At 44.2% G+C, this 19,848-nt stretch overlaps 1 protein-coding gene across 1 annotated transcript in view; it reads right to left on the bottom strand.

Moving 5' to 3' along the window:
• Positions 1-19,848, bottom strand: part of EGLN1 (egl-9 family hypoxia inducible factor 1) — a 467,219-nt gene that overhangs the window by 294,168 nt on the left and 153,203 nt on the right. The window contains exon 2 of the mRNA XM_069606938.1: positions 17,104-17,223. Within this exon, the coding sequence (XP_069463039.1) occupies positions 17,104-17,223 (120 nt within the window). The remainder of the gene's footprint in view (positions 1-17,103; positions 17,224-19,848) is intronic.

The raw sequence follows: 19,848 nt of genomic DNA, 5'->3' as shown, positions 1-19,848 counted from the left end.
CAATGATATAAACATGCATAATGGCTCGTGCGACACAAAACAGCCATAATCTCCTCGAGCAAGGTGAGGATAGGATAACTGCTAGGAGTACAGTCTTAGCAGAGTAACTAAGGAGGGGTGATTAGTTTGATGTCAAGCAAAGTGACCCTAACAACTGCTGGTTTCTTTCTTTTATTGAATAGGAGATATAGCAGCCGCATGAATGATCGGTTATTTTATAACGTGCTTAATATCCAAAGGTTTCTAAACGCAAACCCGGGGATGGAACCTGTGTTGCTCCGTGTCGTCTTGTTTCCAAGGCAAGCACGTTGCCCCTGAGCTATCCTCCCGAGCATGTGCTCATGTCCTTAAATTGAGAATGACTCACCAGACTTGTTACCATACAAACCCCATTCGTGACCAGACTTTCACACTGAACATGGTGTTTTCCAAGCAACAAGGTTGGTCCATTTAACATTTATATCCCTCGAGAACATGTCACTTGTAATTTATAGTGTTTATAACACTGGGCATGCAAGTACTCCACCGAGCTACCTCTTACCAAAATTCTACCATCTCATAACTCCATGTGAACGGGGGAAAGCACTGGTCTACCAAAGTGACCCTTAACCCAAAGTCACTAAATTACAAAAGCTACAGAGAAAGCTGTCTGAAGCGGCTGCCCTGGTCTTTGTCGGCAGCACGGCTCGACAGCTCGGGGTCCTTTTCTCTAATAAGAACATCAGCTTGTCAAGAGTTGTGGTGTTGCAGTGAATTGTAGGGAGACTGAGGAATTTGAGAAAGAATGCAAGGTGCTGGATTCTAGGTTTTTGGAGTGAGGCTATAAGGCAAGCATTGTGGAGTATCAATCTAGAAGAATAAGAACATTGATAGAAAAGATCTGATGAAACCCAAGAGTAAACGTAAGCAAGAATTTGATAAGGTTTGGATGATTAACCAATATAGTGCTGAGAGTGACAGATTGTTATAGATATTTCGGAAACATTGGAGTATTTCGACACTTGAGTGATTTGAAGAACTATATATCTGATAAACTAACCATTGTGTACACTAGGGCACCCACGATTAGAAGTCAGCGGAGTCTTTTATGAAGCCCATCGGACATAAGACGTGGCTCAATTCTAATTTGGTTGGTTTTTATAAGTGTGGAACTTGTAAGATATGCATGTACACTAAAGAGTGTAAAAGTATCAGAATTAAAATTGAGGTGGGTGTGCGTTTTGAAATGGAAAAGAGGCAAATGTTAGACACATTGTGTTATGTGTGAAAAGAGCATATAGAGTGGTGCAAGGTTAATGGCAGCAATTTGGAGGAGCGAAACTCTGGACAGATCCACTAATTTTGGGCATGCAGATAGCAGAACTATGTTTGATATCTGTTGAATATATACGTATTGCAAGATTTGTTTGGACTATACACGTCCACTCTACCTGTGGTGTTCCCCATTGGTCTAACCTCTATCCCTGGCTGTTCAACCAATACCTGCCACCGCTCGCCTAACACATTGCCGCTCAATGCCCCAAATTTCAGTGCTATGCAGATGACTCAGCTCGTTTTCAGGCTCCCCTTCTGCCACCTCTTCTTCTCTCATCTCCGATTGACTGCGCTATCCAGGAACGGGTGCCACCAACAATATCTGCCTTAATGCCAGTAAGACAGATTCTCCTCATCAGCACACAGGCACCCTCCTTTCCTGTTGCTCTCAGGCCGGCCTCCCTTGGCCTTCTTCCTGCTCCTACCTGTGAGGTTAAGAACCTCTGGGTCATCTTCGACTCCACACTCTACTTTTCTCCTCTTCTCCTCACATCTCGGACGTCTCTAAGAAGTCAAACTACCAACTGCACCTCCTCAGAAGTATTCTTCCTTTCCTCTCCTTCCCCCAGAAGCTCACTGTCTCGAGAGCCCAGGTTCTCTCTAGGTTGGACTACTGCAACAGCCTCTTTCTAAATCTGCCTGCTACTACTCCCCGCCCTATGCAACTCATCCAGAACTGGACTGCGAGACTGGTCCTTGGCCTCAAGCCCAGGGATCATATCTCTCCAGCGCTGAAATCTCTGCATTGGCTCCCAGTGGCTGCAAGGATTAAGTTCCAGACCCTCTGCATTGTCCACAAAGCCTTCTGGGGCCTGGGTCCTCAATACCTCCAACTCTCTCTTCGTAAATACCTTCCTACTCTAGCTCTTTGCTCCTCGAACTCCCTCAGGGTCAGTTGCTTCTCCAAGCAACAAGTTGCCTCTCTGAAACTTGAGAACCATCTCTGGTTCCGGAAGCACCTCAAGACCTTCACCTTTGCTTCTGCCTTCTCTCTTCCTCTCCACTGCCGATTCCTTTCCAATACTGCACTGGTCACCTAGTTACCATCAAAATTCGGGTCAAGATCCCCGCCCGGCCAGTTGTACACCTGCACTGCCTCCAGGCAACCCTTGCACATGGGTTTGTATCTATAACCCTACAGTCCCCCTACCTGCGCTTTTGGACACCTGCTGTCTGCACGTATCCTTGCACTTGCCACCTGCTGGCCGCACTTCTTGTTATTGTTCTGATCCCATGTACAGCACTGCCCACCTCCCCTTTCCCGTAGCTCTTTTCCTCTCCCCTGCACGATTTCAATGTCACTTGGCCTAGTAGGATAGTTGTCTGTCCTCCATCTGTTCCCCCTCCCTTGCCTCGCTGCACCTTGAAACACTTGGTGTATAGGCGCGTTATAAATGCCATATCATATAAAGATTTGTGGCCTTCGATGATTGCTAATGAGTAAAAGGAGATCTTTGGAAACCCAAGGTAAGTAGTTTTGTTATCTATGAGGGTGTTACGTTGGTGATGGTCTATTGTGGCGTGCATTAGTATTGATTACAGATTGACCAACTCCCAACAGGAAAAAGGAAAAAAGCAATCGTCTTAACAGTGCGCGTGTGAATTAAATTGGGAAATTGTCAGAATGTCAAGAAAACGACTTCCTGATACTGGGGAAGGTATATAGAGTACCAGTTTTTATCAGGTAATGTGGCGCAAGGTAGGGGCTGGGATGTACAGCTGCCAACCATGATGTGTATTTATCATGCCACTTTTATTCGGTTATAGGTGAAAGGATCGAAAAAAAAGGATCAAATGCCCTTTTTTCAAAAACCAAAAGGACCGAAAAAAGGGTTGATTTATTTTTCTTCCAGGGAGTCTCTAGCTCCCCACCCCTCCCCCCCCCCCCCATCGCCCGTTTTCTTTTTTACTTTTTTTTGCATACCAAACTAAAAGAAATATATAAATAAAGCATTCAACCCTTTTTTTCCAGTCCTTTGGGTGTCGAACAAACGGCATTCGATCCTTTTGTTTTAGACCCTTTGACTGGACACGCTTTTATTCATAGGAGGTTGAGTAAATAAGGCCAATTGACAATAGTCAGAAGTAAATGGTATCAAGATTTGAATTCAACATTCACTAGAGAGAACGGTAAAGATGTTGTGTTTTGAGATTTGGTTTGATTCACAGATTGATAGTGGCATGTGGTAGCAAACTAGGGAATGAGGATGTCAACTGGCAGGGGCATTTGCATTGGGGTGGTGCACAAGGTTAGCACTGTGATTAGAGATACATATAGGTTGTGTAGTGTGTCGGTTGTATTTTTCACTGTAGTATAAATCCAATAATGGGTGCGTTGGTGGTGGTTTGAACCTGAGCAAGGGTATGTGTAATACAGAAAGGGCGAGCAAATGGATGATATGTACTATCAAATTTGAATGTGGATTAGCATATTGAAATGTATGTTTTCGTTCCTTTTTTTCCAAACCATTTGTGGACCAGCTGGTGGTGTGTATGATAATTTCTATATCTTTGGTAAACCTATAATTGTCTGGTTATTTTCTGCTCTAACGTTTTTGTACAATTATTGTTTCACTCAAATGTGCATGTGATTTACACAAATCTCTCCGATGTATTTATGGAACAATATGGTGAAATTATGTGAATATGTAATTGGTACCGTAGCCCTTAGGAGGACCTCAGTAGGGGGTCGAAGCACATGTTGGCAACAAACCAACAGTCAAACAATAGTTTATGCCAATTTCAGACTTTGATATCAATCACTGTAATTTGTTGGTAATACAATTTAGGGTGCGGCTCAAGTGGTCTAGACCATTGGTTGTAGCTTTTGTAATTTATCGTGTCTACGTATAACCAACGACACATATCACTGAACCCCAATTGTTTCAGATCCTCATATAACACATTCTAGGACTGAAAGCAAGAGACCGCGCAGGTACATTTTGGCATGCTTTATCACGAAGACCAATTAAGTCAGCATTGAATAATGTTTATGATCCCTGAAGAACAAAGCTCAAAACAGTAGGCTGAATGACTATAATGGCCTCAAGGCCACAGTTGTAATTTACAATAAATGATGGATTAGTACACAAATATTTTTTCTGTATCTTAATTTTTTCAAACAGAAACCATTATACTTTGGTCAAAAGACAAATGTGATTCTTTACCACATCCTGCAACTTTAGATGTATAACAAAATGCACTAGTGTTCACTCTAAAACTACCTTAGGGATGTCGCCGTTAGGAAACAAGCTCACCTCATCACGACAATATCAAAAAGGATGTCAAAGATAATAATGATTTGTTGCACCAAACCCTTGACGGACTGCATGTGTTTGAAACCGTGTTGGGGGAACCAAAGGGGAACAATGAGCTTTATGGCGCAGTGAATCTGCAGTTTTAGAAGCTTTCAGGAAAGTCAATATGATCCCTCATTCTTAGCCCCTGTAATAGAGGATCACCATAGTAACCCTATTATTGACGTTACAGTGGTGTGCGAAACAGAATATAACCAGACACTGCCTAAAAACTCCTTATCTAAGGAAGACCTGAAACAGGAGAGCCAGAGCATAGGCAGGACATAAAAAAAAACTCAGCAAAAACGGCTCATGAAAAGGCCTTCATTCTTTACTACATAGAAAGAAAGATGATGGTTTGAACCATTCTGCACAAAGAGCTTTCTGCCACTATACCCGAAGAGAATCTAATGACCTTGAGGCCACTAATAAAATAAAGGAGAAAAAAAAGGGAGCAAAAGAATGTTGTATCCTCCAATGCTATTGGTGTTCAATGTCGCCTTTTTTACCGATCCCAACTGAGTCAGCCAAGACTGATGTGGACAACAGTTACAAGCGATTTGTTAGAACCAGTGTATATTGATCAATCTCCAACTGATTTGGCGTCCCGTGGCAAGTGCGAGGAGGTTAACAATATCTCTAAATTACCCCCATTAAAACAGCACCTGGATGTTGGCTATGGGACAAAGATAATTCCTGTGGAAAGGGTCCTGTGTAGGGGATGGTTCGAAAGAATGACATCTTAAGTTGGGCGGCAGGCGTGGTGTTACAGATACAAGCAGGCTTTCCAGTATTGTGGACCCACACAGACATGTATGTCTAGAATTCATCCTGGTCCATCTTCGCCTGCTATTGGGTTAAATAGATCAAATGTCACGTCTTTACTGCAGACTAAAACTTGCTTGAGAATTATGGAGAATTCTCATTCTATGGCTAATTTCCCTTACCTATAGAGTCTCCCAGCAGCTTTGCTGGATTTGAAGGGCTTGCTTTTTTCTCTTGCTAAGAGAAAGACTCTTTTCCCACTCAGACAGATTGCTGATGTGTGTTTTAGGCAATTTTTGTGCTCATGTTCTATGGTTTTCTTTTTTCTCACCTTCATAGGTATCTTTTTACATGTGTGTTATACAGCATCCTCAGTGCAATAACACAGGGGTGTCATAGCGACTCCCAAACAGACTCCATACCCTGGGACTAACTACTGTCTCCCAGGGCATGTTAAGTCCCCATTGACTTTACTAGTCAATAGTTATGAACAAAACCAGTACACACCATCTTACTATGGAAGTACTGGGAAGGGTTAATCATTTTTCCCTGGTGTTCATTTTCGAGAGGGTACCGTACAGTCCCTCTCTCCAAAGTTTCTGGCTGGTGGCAGTGGTTACTACCGTAAATATTTGACCACAAATATTTTCCTAAGGGATTTTCCCATTGCTTGAGGCTACCACTTTTACTGACAGCCTCAAACGAACTGCTGGTTTATCTTTTTATTAACTTTACTCTGATAGGGTGTTATTGTCAGTGCTTCATTAATATTTCTTTCTCGTGTCTTTCTCTGAAATCCTAACCCAGGTCAGGGATCCTTTGTTCGTCTTTTTGGCGGGCTTCTGCACAGATGCCCTCCTCTCAGCGCCACCGAGTCTGGGGTAGACCCGTTGTGTGGGAGGGGGGTAGGCAACCTGGACAGGGTTGCCTAAGCAACTCAAGTCTGCCCCGATAGGCTGTGGGGTTATCCCGCCAGGATAGCCACCCCACTGTTTGAGTGACAGCTAGGCTGTATGAATGGGGGGTTTTCTGCATAAAATCAGGGACCTGAGGACTGGAAGAGCAAGACGTTGCCACTAGAACTAAGAAACTGAAGAGGAGAGAAGCTGAAGACATCTGCAACGACTGAACCACTGGTGAAGCCCTGCTGCAGATCCTCACCACTTTTCTCCAACGACAAGAGAAGATCTTCACCTGCAAGAGCCTTCTTCCCTTGAGCTGGTGGGACCAACGAGTTCGCCAATCACCTTCCAGGACCTGCCTTGGTCGAATCGCCAGTGTCCTGCACTCGGAGACCGGATAGCCAGGCACCCGTCCACCACGATTTAAAGGAGCATACCTTTTATTCCGTTTCAGCATCACCAGGGCTGGCTTCTTCCCTGGGCAGTGCAGTAACTCGAACCCTCCTCCACGACGAGAGCCTCTCTTCCTCAGCTGGACAACCCGAACTGCAGGAAAGGCCAGGAACCACCGCAGCAGCCACTTTTAAGGTAAATTGTTCCGCCAGGCCTCCCATTTCGCGGGGTACTGCTAAAGGTGCTTGAAATCCTTTACTTACCTCTTGGGTTGGCTGCCCCTATCGTCTAACATTGTCCATTACCTTCTGCAACCGCCTTTTCAATTAGTTAAACAAAGACTTGACTGCAGCTACTAGAACAGTTTGATCCTGGGCACAGGCCTATTGACTTTGGCTAAATCTGTTACAACTGCTTTCTCTAGATTGCTTTTCATCAAGAAATGTGTTGGGGCACCTAAAACTCTTATAAACCACCTTTCCTTCCCTCTTTAATATTGTTGTAGTGCCATTTAGCTCGGTTGTCACCTAAGTATTGTTGATACTAAAGTACTGCCTTGCCTAACTTGTTCACAACCCACTTGGGAAGTGTTGCTGGTGTGTTTTGGAGTCTAACCCTGAAGAAGTTGACCTTTCCTTCCCTCTTGAGAAATTGTTGAGTGCCATTTCTGCTTGGTTTACACACTGCCATTTTGCTCAGTTTTCACGCTTGCTCAAACTTGTCTACAATTTAAATAAGGAGTTGTGTATACTTTTCTTGACTGTTTTAACTTGCTTTAATGATAGTGATTTATTTGTTGAATTAGAAGTGTATAAAATAAATATATATATTCTTTTAATACAAAGCGTTGGTCAGTGTTTCCTTGTACCCTAGTACTGTAGTCCTATTGTGTAAACCCTGAATACTGCTCATCTCCCTCTTGAGAAGTCCGACGGCTCAGCCACAGCTACCAATTAAATCTTTGTGGTACAGACTGATACCAAAGGGGATTTATTGCATACACCTCTAGTCCTAATATTCTGTAGTGCTCCCTAAGGGAACTGCATAGGATTCTGCCTAACAAGAATGATCAATTCGAAATACATGGACCTTGTCGAGTTTATTGACCGGGAAAGAACGGATATTTTACTTGATCATTCAACAATAATGTATGATATATGTTATTTGCTCAGACGAACACATTCCTCTCCATTGGTTAGTAGTCGTTTTCCCAACAAAAGGGTAAATGAGGGAAGGTAATTGGGGGTAGTATTCAGTGCTGGCAATCTTTTGGCCACATTATAAGGAAAGACTGATTGACCGAATAATTTAGTCATCTCGTGTGAAGGGAAGCTCTGGAGGAGAGAAGAAAGTTTTCAGGGGAAAGAACTTAATTTTGTAAGATACGTCAATGGAAGAAAACCTTAATCTTTTATCATGGAACGCCCAAAGGGGCATCCCCACGTATTTGGTACCCATTTTAGAGATTTAAATTTGCCAACATTGTAAATGGTACAAGAAGTATGGCTCAGGGATTTTCCAAATATGGGTGGTTGAACTGTTTTTATGTAGCGTACCAAGGAAGAGGTAAAAGGTAGACCCTCTGGAAGACTTCTAATGGCAATAAAAAAAAGTGTGGATCGAGGTGGAATCCTGGTACAGTGAATTTAAGGAGATTTTAGAATGATTTCAAGGGGACATCAAGTAATTTAGAGTTACTGAATGCATATTTCAATACTTGGGCGGAAAACGCGATGGACTTTTTACCCAACCTTTCAGGTGTATTTTCAAATAGGTTTGATCTTGAGGAGCATGCCAAAATAATTACAGGAAATTTTTAATTGCTGTCCGAGATCTCTTGTGCACCCTTTTTGGATGGTGGAGCAAATCCACCTAATATGTATGACTTAGTCAATCGGGGCAATTCAATACAGCCTCGATATATGTTTGGGCGTTGCTGGGACTGATGGCAGCATGGAGGGCGATATTCCTGCTAGTGCCTCTTGGCACAGGAGAAGTTCATTCCCCACAATGGATTACGTCTTTGCACTCATCTCTTTGATTTCTTTATTCCGTTGTTCGTCTATTCCCGGAATTGCTGTGCACTTTTGAATAAACAATCAAAAAGCTGCCTCTTCCTAAGGTTCCTTAGAGCTTGACAGTGAACAATACGGATACTCTAGTTAGATGGATCATTTAGAACAGTTCACATTTTTAACCAGGAAATGCTGGATTTGAAGGACTATATATATAAATCAGAAAATGAACATGTATTCCAAGTATACTTTCGACAATTGCTTGCATAAAACAGTGGTTGAGATGGCCTTTTACAAAATGAAATAAAAAGTAGTTAGTTCTCTATGCCCATGCATTTTATAGGGAAGTTCAACCAAGGAAACGTGATTTAAGAAATGCTTTGCATACTTTAAAGAGAATTGGGAAAATAGGAAACAAAAAAAATCCTTAATCATAGATAGAAAATTGGTTAGAGAAATACAATTCAATACTTAGGAACAGTGATTTGATGTGAACAGCACTTTCCCAATACTACTTAGGACATCTGGAGCTTGATTAATGGGAATGTGAAAAAACAAGCTTCAGCTCAATTGAATCCCATAACGGAAGCGGATTGGATTCAATTCTACGCCAAGCTGTATGCAAAGTCCCACAATAAGGAGATTAATGCGCACGTGTTGGGAAGTGGCATTTTGAATTGGACTACAATGAGATTCTAACCCAAGGCTTAATAGTTCCAGAACAGAAGGACCAGATGGTCTGTCCCATGTTATGATTAAAGCTGCTCTAACTTCACGGCCAATATATTCCAAATAAATGTTCTTTTTAAAGAGCCATCGAAATGGGCAACTGCTTATTTTGTGGAAACCCCAATTTACAAAAAAAGAACAGAGAAGATCAACATAATTATAAGCTCAATGCTTTGTTGGATGTCATGGGAACATTATTTGCCTCAGTAATTATTAAACTTTTGGAGTCTTGTGCGGAAATATCTGATCATATCGGCAAACTGCAATCAAGTTTTAGAAAAAAACGGCATACTAACCTTAAACTGTTAAGTCCTCAAAATATTATAAGAAGAGGCATTGTCCAAGTATAGGTCCATTTATGCAACCTTTTATTGACCAGTCAGTGGCTTTTCACTAGGAGATTAGATCTAGAGACAGGCTGTGGTAGAAACTCAAAAACAAGGGAATAAAAAAATTCTATTTTGAACCTGCGCTTGGATTTACATACATGTAATGTCCAACATTGTTCCAACTTTAAATAGCTTGAGGCAGGGTTACTTTCTCGTCCCTGCCCCGTTTAACATGCGTATTTCAGATATGGGTGGCGTGTTGGAAGAGACTAGGCCCCCTCCACCACTCACCATATAGGATTAGAACAAATTAATTGGCTATTATATGCAGATGATTGCTTTGGTTGGTTTAGAAACACTGCAAGGTTGTATCGAATTAAATGACTGAGCTAAATAGCTCCAAATCTAGAGAGAATATTTATTGCACCACATGCAATTGACCATCTTCTTCCTTAAGCTTGAATGAAGTTAAGCACTTCAAAGACAGAGACATCTGTTTTTCACATCTCAAATATTATGTAAATAGGAAATGTGGTAGGTTCTCTTACCAGTTTTAGAATATTACAAAGCAAAGGTGGTACAATCATTACTTTATGGGTCTTCAGTTATGCAAATAAAAGACTCCAAGATTTGAGAGAAGCAGACATATATTAAATCTTCAATCTGTGCCCATAGTTGTGAATAGATACGCGTTAGGACTCATATCTAGGGGTGCAACAGTTAATTGCAGTCTTATTGCTATATTTTAAGATTTTCTCTACCCCCCCCCCCCATACATCGTTGTTGATATTAAGTATGCTCTTAATTCCTCCTATATAGTCATTTCCAATTGGCTAGCAGGTGGCTGCGCATCTTGGGGTCGGCTCAGTGAAAAAGGAATTTTGGCAGGTAGATTGCTGCCATACCCAAGAATCATTTTCCAAGTATGGGTTGTTAAAGCAGCCGAGTTTAGAAGAAAAGAGATTGGGAGTAATGTCTTTCTGAACTTCACACAGAGGAAGTATTTATGAGGTCTAGTTTGAATCTTTCTCTCACATATGCAGTAAGTAATATAACTATGGATGATCAGGGTAGTAGATAATGTGAATGTGGTTTATTAGAATCCCTCGAGCACCTGGCTGTATATTGCCCACGTTTGAATGTTTAGAGGAAAACATTTTAGACATTTGTACACAATTTTAAAGGGAATCTTGATTGTGCTTTTTGGTCCCACATCATGGATGGGACCCGATAACTTTTACACTGGCAGCTATTTGATTCTAGTTCCCTAAAATGAAGAATGGGAAATTTGTAACCGCATATTTTAGTTCAGATTGTGATAATATTTTGATAATGAAGATGGAATTTTGGACATAGAATGCATGTGTAAATGTGTGTCGTTTTGTGTAAGGTTAGTATACAAATGAATTCACAATAAAAGATTTTTTTAAAAAACGAAAAACATCTAAGTCCTACATACTACAGAAGCGCAGCAGTCCTTTCAGAAGCACTCAATGGGTATTACCTCATCCACATATGGCAAAGGAAGGCTACAAAAAAAGTTTTTACACAAGCAACAAAAAATCAAAACAGTTAACAATTGATCAGATTATGCCATTTGGGAGTTTGGTGACACTGCAGCTGGATTGTGGGTGTGAATGGCAGGAGTAATAATTACCGTATTAGGCGACAATGAACAGCCATTTGCAAAGAATGCTGGCAGTCATGTTTGCTATGTGAGGTCATAAGTATCAGGCCATCCAATCGCAGAAATGTGAGGCTCCATCGATTGAATTTTTCCGATCAGAAAGTTGCATGTTCAGAATGGATTTCTCCTAGAGATTGTGAGAAAGGCCTACACATGGGATATGAATTCAGGGATCAAAATAAGGATTTCATGAGGCGGTGCAAAAAGCAGCTCTTGGTTATCTGAATCACACAGTAAGCAGGAGCTACTTTAGCGAGTCGCAAACCTAACTTTCACACCAATACCAGCAGTAAGATCCTCCCTACAGAGTTTGTGAGGCTTGGAGCCCTTCTCCCTCCACAGATAAGCCCCTCTTGAGCTTCTGGGATCCTTTGCCACTTTGCCCGGTGCACAAGGCAAAACAAAAAAAACAAATCCTAAGAAAATACACATTTTTTGCAAAAACCATACTATTTTAGTTTGTAAAGAAAACGATTGCAATTGGTTTGGCCTCAAGGCTGGTGCTGTGTTTGTGGGCGCTTTGGGGACTCAAGTCCATTTTTACAACAGCACTGGCCTCCATTCCAAGATGGTCCCCTCCCCCCCTTGTGTTAGGCACCGGAGTGCCGGACCTCTCTGGGTGCAAGACTTTGAATGGGCCCCTTTACTTATTCGGATCCAATCAACAAGCCGGCAGGCGAATGCCGGCCCGCCTCCCAATGCCCCATTCCTAAGGATCTATTTTAGCTGTGCTCACATCCTCCAGAGCCATCATAAAAATTTCTATCGAAATGGTACTATCCTGGTACCAGGGCATCAACCCAAACTCTTACTTTTTGATAGGCTCCTTTCACGTCTTCTCAACTTTCCTCTTTCCTCCTCACAGGCTCCCTTGCCACCTACTTCTACAGCCACCCATGCCCACTTTAGCTATCTTGCCTCCTACCATGCTCACCACCTCCTTCAAAAGTCCCTCTTGTCGCTTTCACCTATACAGGCTCCCTTGCCTACTCACACTACACAGACAACCTCGTCATCCTTGCCTCCTCCTACCTCTATCTCTCAGGCAATCTTGCCAGTCACAGGGGGTGGGGGGGGGACTGTCCCCAGCGCCCCCGTAAGTCCTTCAAAAAAAAAAAAGTGGCCACCTGCTCCATGTTGCCACACCAAACTTCTGAAACTTCCTTGAACTCCTGGACCTTAATGTTCTTGGTTTAAGGACCGCTCCGTCACAGGTTTTGACACATTTCTCCCTGAAGGCTACAAAATCATCTCAGGGACCAGGCGCAACAGGCCAGAAGGTGGAGTAGCCTTGATCTTTACCGAGTGGATTCCACTTACAATTATTCCCACTCCGGTCTACTCCTCCTTTGAAAGCCTGGTCTGCAGGCTCTCTCTCACCTGTCACCTCTCTTACTCTGGCCACCTTCTATCGGCCGCCGGGCCAGTCCACCCTCTTCCTCTCGGAATGGGCTGTCCTGGCCTCTTCTCTCCTCTCCTCCCATTCCAAACGCCTCCTGATGGGGGATCTTAACATCCATCTCGACTCTCCAGACTCTTCAGGACCTTTCTGCAACCTGTGTGACTTCCTTTATCTCTCCATTCTACCCTCTGGTCCAACGCACACTGCTGGCCATACCTTGGATGCTCATCTCCACAGATATCCCACTCTCCTTTCCTCTTGCTACCTCAATCTCAAGGACATTCTCTTATCTCATCTCACTTGAAGCTCTTCTCCTTTAGCAATGGCACACCCTACACCACATCCTGCTTTCAAGGTCATCCGACCCATGAAGTGTGTCAGTAGCTGCCTTTGCCTCCACCTACTCTCCTCCTCCTACTCCGGACTCCTGACCCTGACACAGCCCTCTCTAACTTCCACCGTTCAATCTCCAACACTCTTGACATTCTTGCCCCGGTCATGAGGGTGCAGCTGAAGCCTGACAAAAAGTGCAACTCTTGGTACGACTCTGATCTGCCTGCCCTTAAACGCAAGTGCAGAGCAGCGGAATGGAAAAGGGGATCTTCTGGTGCACCCTCTGACAAACTGGACTGCCACCTTCTTCAAAGGCAATATAGACCCTGCATTCGCTCCAAGAAAAGAGTCTACATTCAAGCCTGCATCTCGGAAGCATCTCACAACACGGGCAAACTTTTCAAAGTCTGCAAGGAACTGGCCAACCCTACTGCAGTCGCATCCTCTACTGCACCCACCCAGGCACTTTGCTCGGCCCTGGACACACATTTCACCACCAAAACACAGGACATTCTGTCCTCTTTCCTCTGCTCCCCTTCTTGCACCAGCATCTCTTGGGCCCTCTCGGCTGCCCCAACCCCCTCCCCTCATTTCTCCTCCCTCTCCCCTGTCACACTGGGAGGAGGTCACTAGACAAGTCCGGTCTATGAAAGCCTCTTCCAAACAGGTGGACCCCTAACACACCAAAATTATCAAGGACAATATTGCCAGTCTCGCTCCAGCCTAGGCCGACCTCTGCAACCTCTTTCGCCACTGGAGTTTTCCCCTCTCAAGCACTCTCTTGTGCATACTCTGCTCAAAAAACCCGCTGAACTGTCGATCTCCATCACCCCTTTCCTGCGTACACCTCTGGAGAAGCTTGCTTTCACTCAACTTACCCTCCACACTGAATCTGTTGGTTGTCTCCATGACCATCAGTCTGGCTTTAGCGCATCCAGAGGCACGGAAACTGCTCTTCTGGACACCCGTGAAGACCTGCTCTGAAATCTTGACTCCAACTCTCCCTCTGTCCTCATTCTTCTCAACCTCTCCTCTGCTTTCGATACGGTAAGCAAACACCCATTTCCGTGATACCCTGGGCATCTCAGATCAGGCCCTGGAAAGGATTGCCTCCTTGCTCTGTGACCAGCCCTCGCAGGCAGAACTTGGGTCCTTTTTCTCTCTCTCTCTCTCTCTCTCTCTCCCCATCACTCTCTCTAGTTGTGGTGTCCCACAGGGATCTAACCAATCCCTGTGGTTCTTCAATATCTACATGGCCCCCTTGGCCCACAGGATCTCTACCTTTACCACCAAATTTCAGTGTTATGCAAATGACATGCAGCTCTCTTTCAGGCTACCCTTAGCCTCCTCTTCGGTCATCCCTGTCTATCCGCAATTCAGTCTGGTGTGCTGCTAACCATCTCTGACTGAATGCCAGTAAGACAGATCGTCCTCATTGGGACACCTGCTCCTGCTTTCCCACTGGCTGGATTTCCTTGGCCCTGCGCCCTCGCCTACCAAGGAGGCAAAAAATCTAGGGGTCGTCTTCGACTCCACTCTCTCCTCACATCTCAGACATCCCCAAAAAGTTCCACTACCAACTGCACCTCCTCAGAGGTATTTTACTTTTTCTAACTTTCCCCAGACCAGAGGCTCACCAACTCGAGAGCCCTGGTTCTCTCTAGGGTGGATTATTGCAACAGCCTTTTTCTCAATCTTCCTACTGCTACTCTCCGTCCTAGACAAGTCATCCAGACAGACCAGGGACTGCATCTCTCCAGCACAGAAATCCCTCCACTGGCTCCCTGTGGCTGCAAGGCTCAAGTTCAAGACACTCTGCATAATCCACATGGCTTTCAGGGGCCAGGGCCTGCTCTATCTACAATGATCTGTTCCTAAATGCTCTCCCTCTAGAGTCGTTTGCTCGTCGTCCTCCTCCAACTCTCTGCTGGTGAGCCGCTTTCACAAACAGATTTGAGGGTAGATCTTTATCCTCTGCAGGTGCCTCCTTCAGGAAGAGCCTCCCTGCCCCCCTCTGTCTTGAGCTGGAGCACCTTAAGTTACAGAAACACCTCACGACCTTCCCCTTCTCTTCTTCTTCCTCCTCCTCCTCCTCCTCCTCCTTCTCCTCCTCCTCCTCCTCCTCCTCCTCCTCTCTCCCTCTACCCTGCTAACCTCTGTTATCTTTCTCCCCACCTTCCTTCCTCCTTTCTCCCCCCCCCCCCCCCCCCCCCCAACTGTTCAGTTTTTGCTGACTGGTTGCCTGGTTCACCTCCAAGGCCTTTACAGGTCCCATGCCCCCCCGCCGGTCTTTTGCACTTGCCTCCAGGCTGCTGCACTGTGATCAGCATTACTGCACTTTCATCTTACGCTCCATGAGTGGGACAACATCTCTGCAATTAGCCCAGGGCCCTGCTGGATAGTACGCGTTTGATAACCCCCCCCCCCCCCCCCAAACCCGAACTCTTCCTCACACCTGCGTCTGTACGAATGCATGACCTAATATACTAGGATTAGTAAGTTTGTCTGACCTGTCTCCCCTCCTCCCCCCTTTTACGTTCCCCCTCCCTAGCTTGGTCACAACTGTAACGCTGCTCTTGCACAAGGAGAAAGGCAGCCAGGCCTAGTATGCTAGTTTTAACTGTAAGATAATTTGGAATCATCAAGGCCTAAGAATGATTACTGTACTCCTTTGTTCCCTTCCCGCCTTGAAGCGCTTTGTAGCACTCCACCCGTGTATAAGTGCTGTATAAATAAACAAATACAATGTCTCAGTAGACTTTCAATAGCTCCTACATGTGCCCAAAACCACAGAGTTTGTGTCAGGTGTATGTTTGTATGGCACCAGGTGACTTGGGGAGTCCAAAGTAACTCTTGGTAGCAGTTAAGTGTCATGCTAACCAGACTCATCTAGGCTACAAGCAGAAACTAAATGGCTCCCAGCACATGGCAATGGTATCCCCTGTAAATGGTATGCGACAAGACAGATACAGTCTTACTACCATGTGCTCTGCTTAGAGCAGGCAGGCTATCAAGTAGATGGAGGGTGGACATGTGACTATATAGACAGAGCAGTAGGAGCATGAGAAAGGACGGTAGAAAGATAGTAGCATTTCCAAGGACAGAAATACTTTAAGCAGTACCAAATGAAACACCCTCTTATTGTGTGGGAAACTATAAAGAGTGCATGCTAGAAAGGACGGGGGATGTCTTTCTCGGACAGGGATACTCCATCTGATTTTTCCTTGCACTGCAATGAATCAGAGTTTTGAGTGCGTTTCTCTCTGCACACATAATCACTAAACATTTATTTATATTTTATATACACACACTCCTATTATTATCATCATCACCTTAAATGTTCTCGTGACAGTGCCAAATAAATGTGAAAAACATTTGTGTTATCCAATTGTGATAAAACTATGTCGGAACTAGAAGGCTCATAACAATGTGCCACTTGAAACAGAGCTGAAACAAATCTATTCACTTTGCTTAGAGGTTGGTGAAATATCTATTCACTTTGCTTAGAGGTTGGTGAAATATCTTAAATTCTTGATAGATGTTTTCTCGGTCTGACAAAATTGTTTTAGTCAATATCCCCAAAAAACTACCCCAACAGGACAAACACTGCCTTCAGAAAAAAAATGTATTTAACACATTCCTTTCAGATGCTAAAGGGAATTATACAAACCAATTACATACAAAGAAAAGCATAATTTAAAAAAGCTGGCATAAAACATTTAACAGGCTTTGTCGTCTAAAGTATATTCCTATGAATAGTTGCAATTAGTTTTCCACGAGTTCTTTTTCTTTATGGTTTTGGAACATATATGCAGATCCATGACTATGTTGTGTATTTATACTGTTACTTGCATTTTTTTCTAAAATAAAATGCCAACCAGAGCAACAAAGGTCGACATGAGTTCATTTTGGAACAAGGTTAAAAGAAAGCTACACACCTTAGCATCCCAATTTTTATTGAGATAATATATACAAGTAACGCATCTTCCATCTCCATTTGGATTATCAACATGTCGAACGTATCCTGTTCCATTACCTGGATAACATGCCACCATTGCCTGAAATAAAAAAGAAATTTTAAATAAGCACAGGGTTCCACATAAAACCAGCAACTCCAATATGAAGACAACACAAATGTTAACAATTGTATTAACGAATACAAGTTCTGTAAACATTAAATCATTGTAAAGACATGTTTGACCACTTTCACTTTAAACTACATCAAATAGGTTTCAATGGCGAGGCCATTAATCAAATAGATTAGTGTGAATGTGGAGCACCAGCACTGACCCACCCAATGAAATGAACGGAACAACTATAAAAGTAACCAGTCTCATTAATTTACCGATTGACTCCAGTTTCATTTATTTACCGGTTGACTGTTGTTGCAGGAGTCGTAAGAATATCAAATAAAGATCCATTTAGCTGGAAGGACTACAGCAAAGAAGAGCGTTACAAAAACCATACATGGGTTTATGCAGTCAGAAATTGCAATCAAACATCCTGTAGATTGTAAACCTGCAAGAAAAAGGATTCAGAGGGTCGCAATCGAAAATATCATCCACTTGAGTAGGAGAGTGGAGAAGAGGCGTGGCTACGAGAGCACCATGTGAGATGTGTTTTCTGCTCACTCCACGGGCCTGTGGATTGACGCCCCAACCCCACTTGAGCACACCAAATGACCCCTCACGCCCAACAGCAATCAATCCCGCCAAATGAACCCGCTGAACGAAGAGGGAAATGAATCGCAGGTTCCACTGTGTCTGTGAGGCACCAAGAACCTGTAGATCATCTCCGTTCGACGCAAATCTGATGATCCAGTTGAGCCGCAGGGCTTTGAAGATGGCACCGTCCGCCAAGAAAGACTACAGAGCCCTTCTCCAGCGTTAAAAGCCTACAGAACTTCAGATCAAGCGGTAGGTCAACTGCCTGCTTTTTACCACTGCAGATTGTGGGTCCTCTTAGAAGTCCTCGCGCCCCTGGGACCGGCAAGAGGAAGCGGCAGTTGTGGGTCCTCTGGATGGCTGAGCAGTAGCCCAGCAGAATAATAGAAGTCTCACTGGAAATAAAATGCAGAGTGCCTCCCCGCACCTAGCAGATGGCCCACAGGGCACATCTATGACTGTGTTGAAGCGATGACTTCTCCTCGTGAACAAGTCCAGCTTAATTCAGGGACACCAATGGGTGGGAGGGCCCCTTCCAGTTCTATCAAGCTCCATCTAGCAAGAGGGGTGCCAACCCGACAAACCCCTACACACGCACCACCATCAAGGAACTCAGTGGAAATCGGAGACCAAAGCAAAGTATTTAAAAAAAGGGTAATTCTACCCTCCCAAGCAGTCAAGTAATCTACGCAAAAAAAAATAATGAAAGAAAACCAGGCCTAGAAGGTTCTTCCCGTGGGATCCAGTCACAGTCAAGTCGTCAGGAGGAAATAAGTTAGCAAAATCCTGCAAACCCCCAAAAGGAGGCGACATGCTTAACATGGTGGGATACCACAAAAAATGGTAAACTCAAAGACATTTCGACTACAGAACAGTGCACAATGAATTTCAAGGCTTCACTGAACCCGAGACTATCTCCAAAAATTACTTGTGGATATCAAAAACGAGACATAGGGAAGCCTTCAAATTAAAAGCATGTTGTCTTTGAAAATCAGTTGAGGCAAAACATTAGAGTGTTTGAAATACCAAAGCTGGTCTCAAATGTAAACATGGGACCATTCGAAAAAAGACCTCTTTATTCCATTCACCGGATGAGGCATAAATGGAACTGCATACAACAGATCCCTCAACCCCCAGACTTGCGCAGAGTGACTGGGTCCCAGAGGCTCTCCACTTTTATTCTGTTGAGAGCGCGTTATGATAGCTGCGAGACAAAAGTCACATGTGCTCTTCCTAAAAACACAATTTTTGAAACAATTCAAATTCCATAGTTATTGATCATCAAAGGTAGTCCATATTCAACATAGTAACCACTATGTTTGTTAATTCACGATGATTAGTCCTCCTCCTCGTTGGACATCCAGGCATGGTGTGCAGCTTATGACCTCGGTCTTAATGCCAGTAAGACTGAGATCCTCCTTATTGGGACACCTGCGCCCTGCTTCACTCCTACCCTCTGGCTGCCCTCTTGAGCCCTCTAGCCTCAGCCATCCTGTGAGGCCATCTTCAACTCCCGTCTCTATTTCACACACACATATATATATATACACACACACACACACACCCCCCCCCCTGTCAAATGCTTCTCCAAACAGAGTTGGGGATGTGAAGCGAGGGGGGGAGGGGTCTCTTTCTTCAGCTGGTGCCTCCCTTTGGAACAGCCTCCCTACCACTCTCAGACTTGAGCCAGACATCCTTAAATTCTGGAAAATTCTCTAAACTCTACTTTTTGCTACCTCTTTCCCTTCCCTGCTAATCACCTCACTGCCACCGAGACTGGTGGCCTGTTCCCTCATGAATCTAACAGGCTACCAGGCACTCTCGTCAGTCTACACCGGCACATCCCCCCCCCCCCCTCAGCACTGCCCTTGCAGGCCCCCGCCTGGAGGCGGTCCACACCCCACACCACCTGGGATTACTCTGCCTTAGCACTTATCCAGTGGCCTCCTCCCTGGCACTTCCCACCCGGAATCCCACAAGCACTTGTCCATACCTTGCCGCCCCCCCCCTCCATTCCCC

This window comes from Ambystoma mexicanum, chromosome 4p (assembly GCF_040938575.1).
Source record: "Ambystoma mexicanum isolate Mex_15411 chromosome 4p, UKY_AmexF1_1, whole genome shotgun sequence".
Lineage (NCBI taxonomy): Eukaryota > Metazoa > Chordata > Amphibia > Caudata > Ambystomatidae > Ambystoma > Ambystoma mexicanum.
Note: the sequence above shows the minus strand (reverse complement) of the source record. Positions and strands in the feature narration are given on the sequence as shown.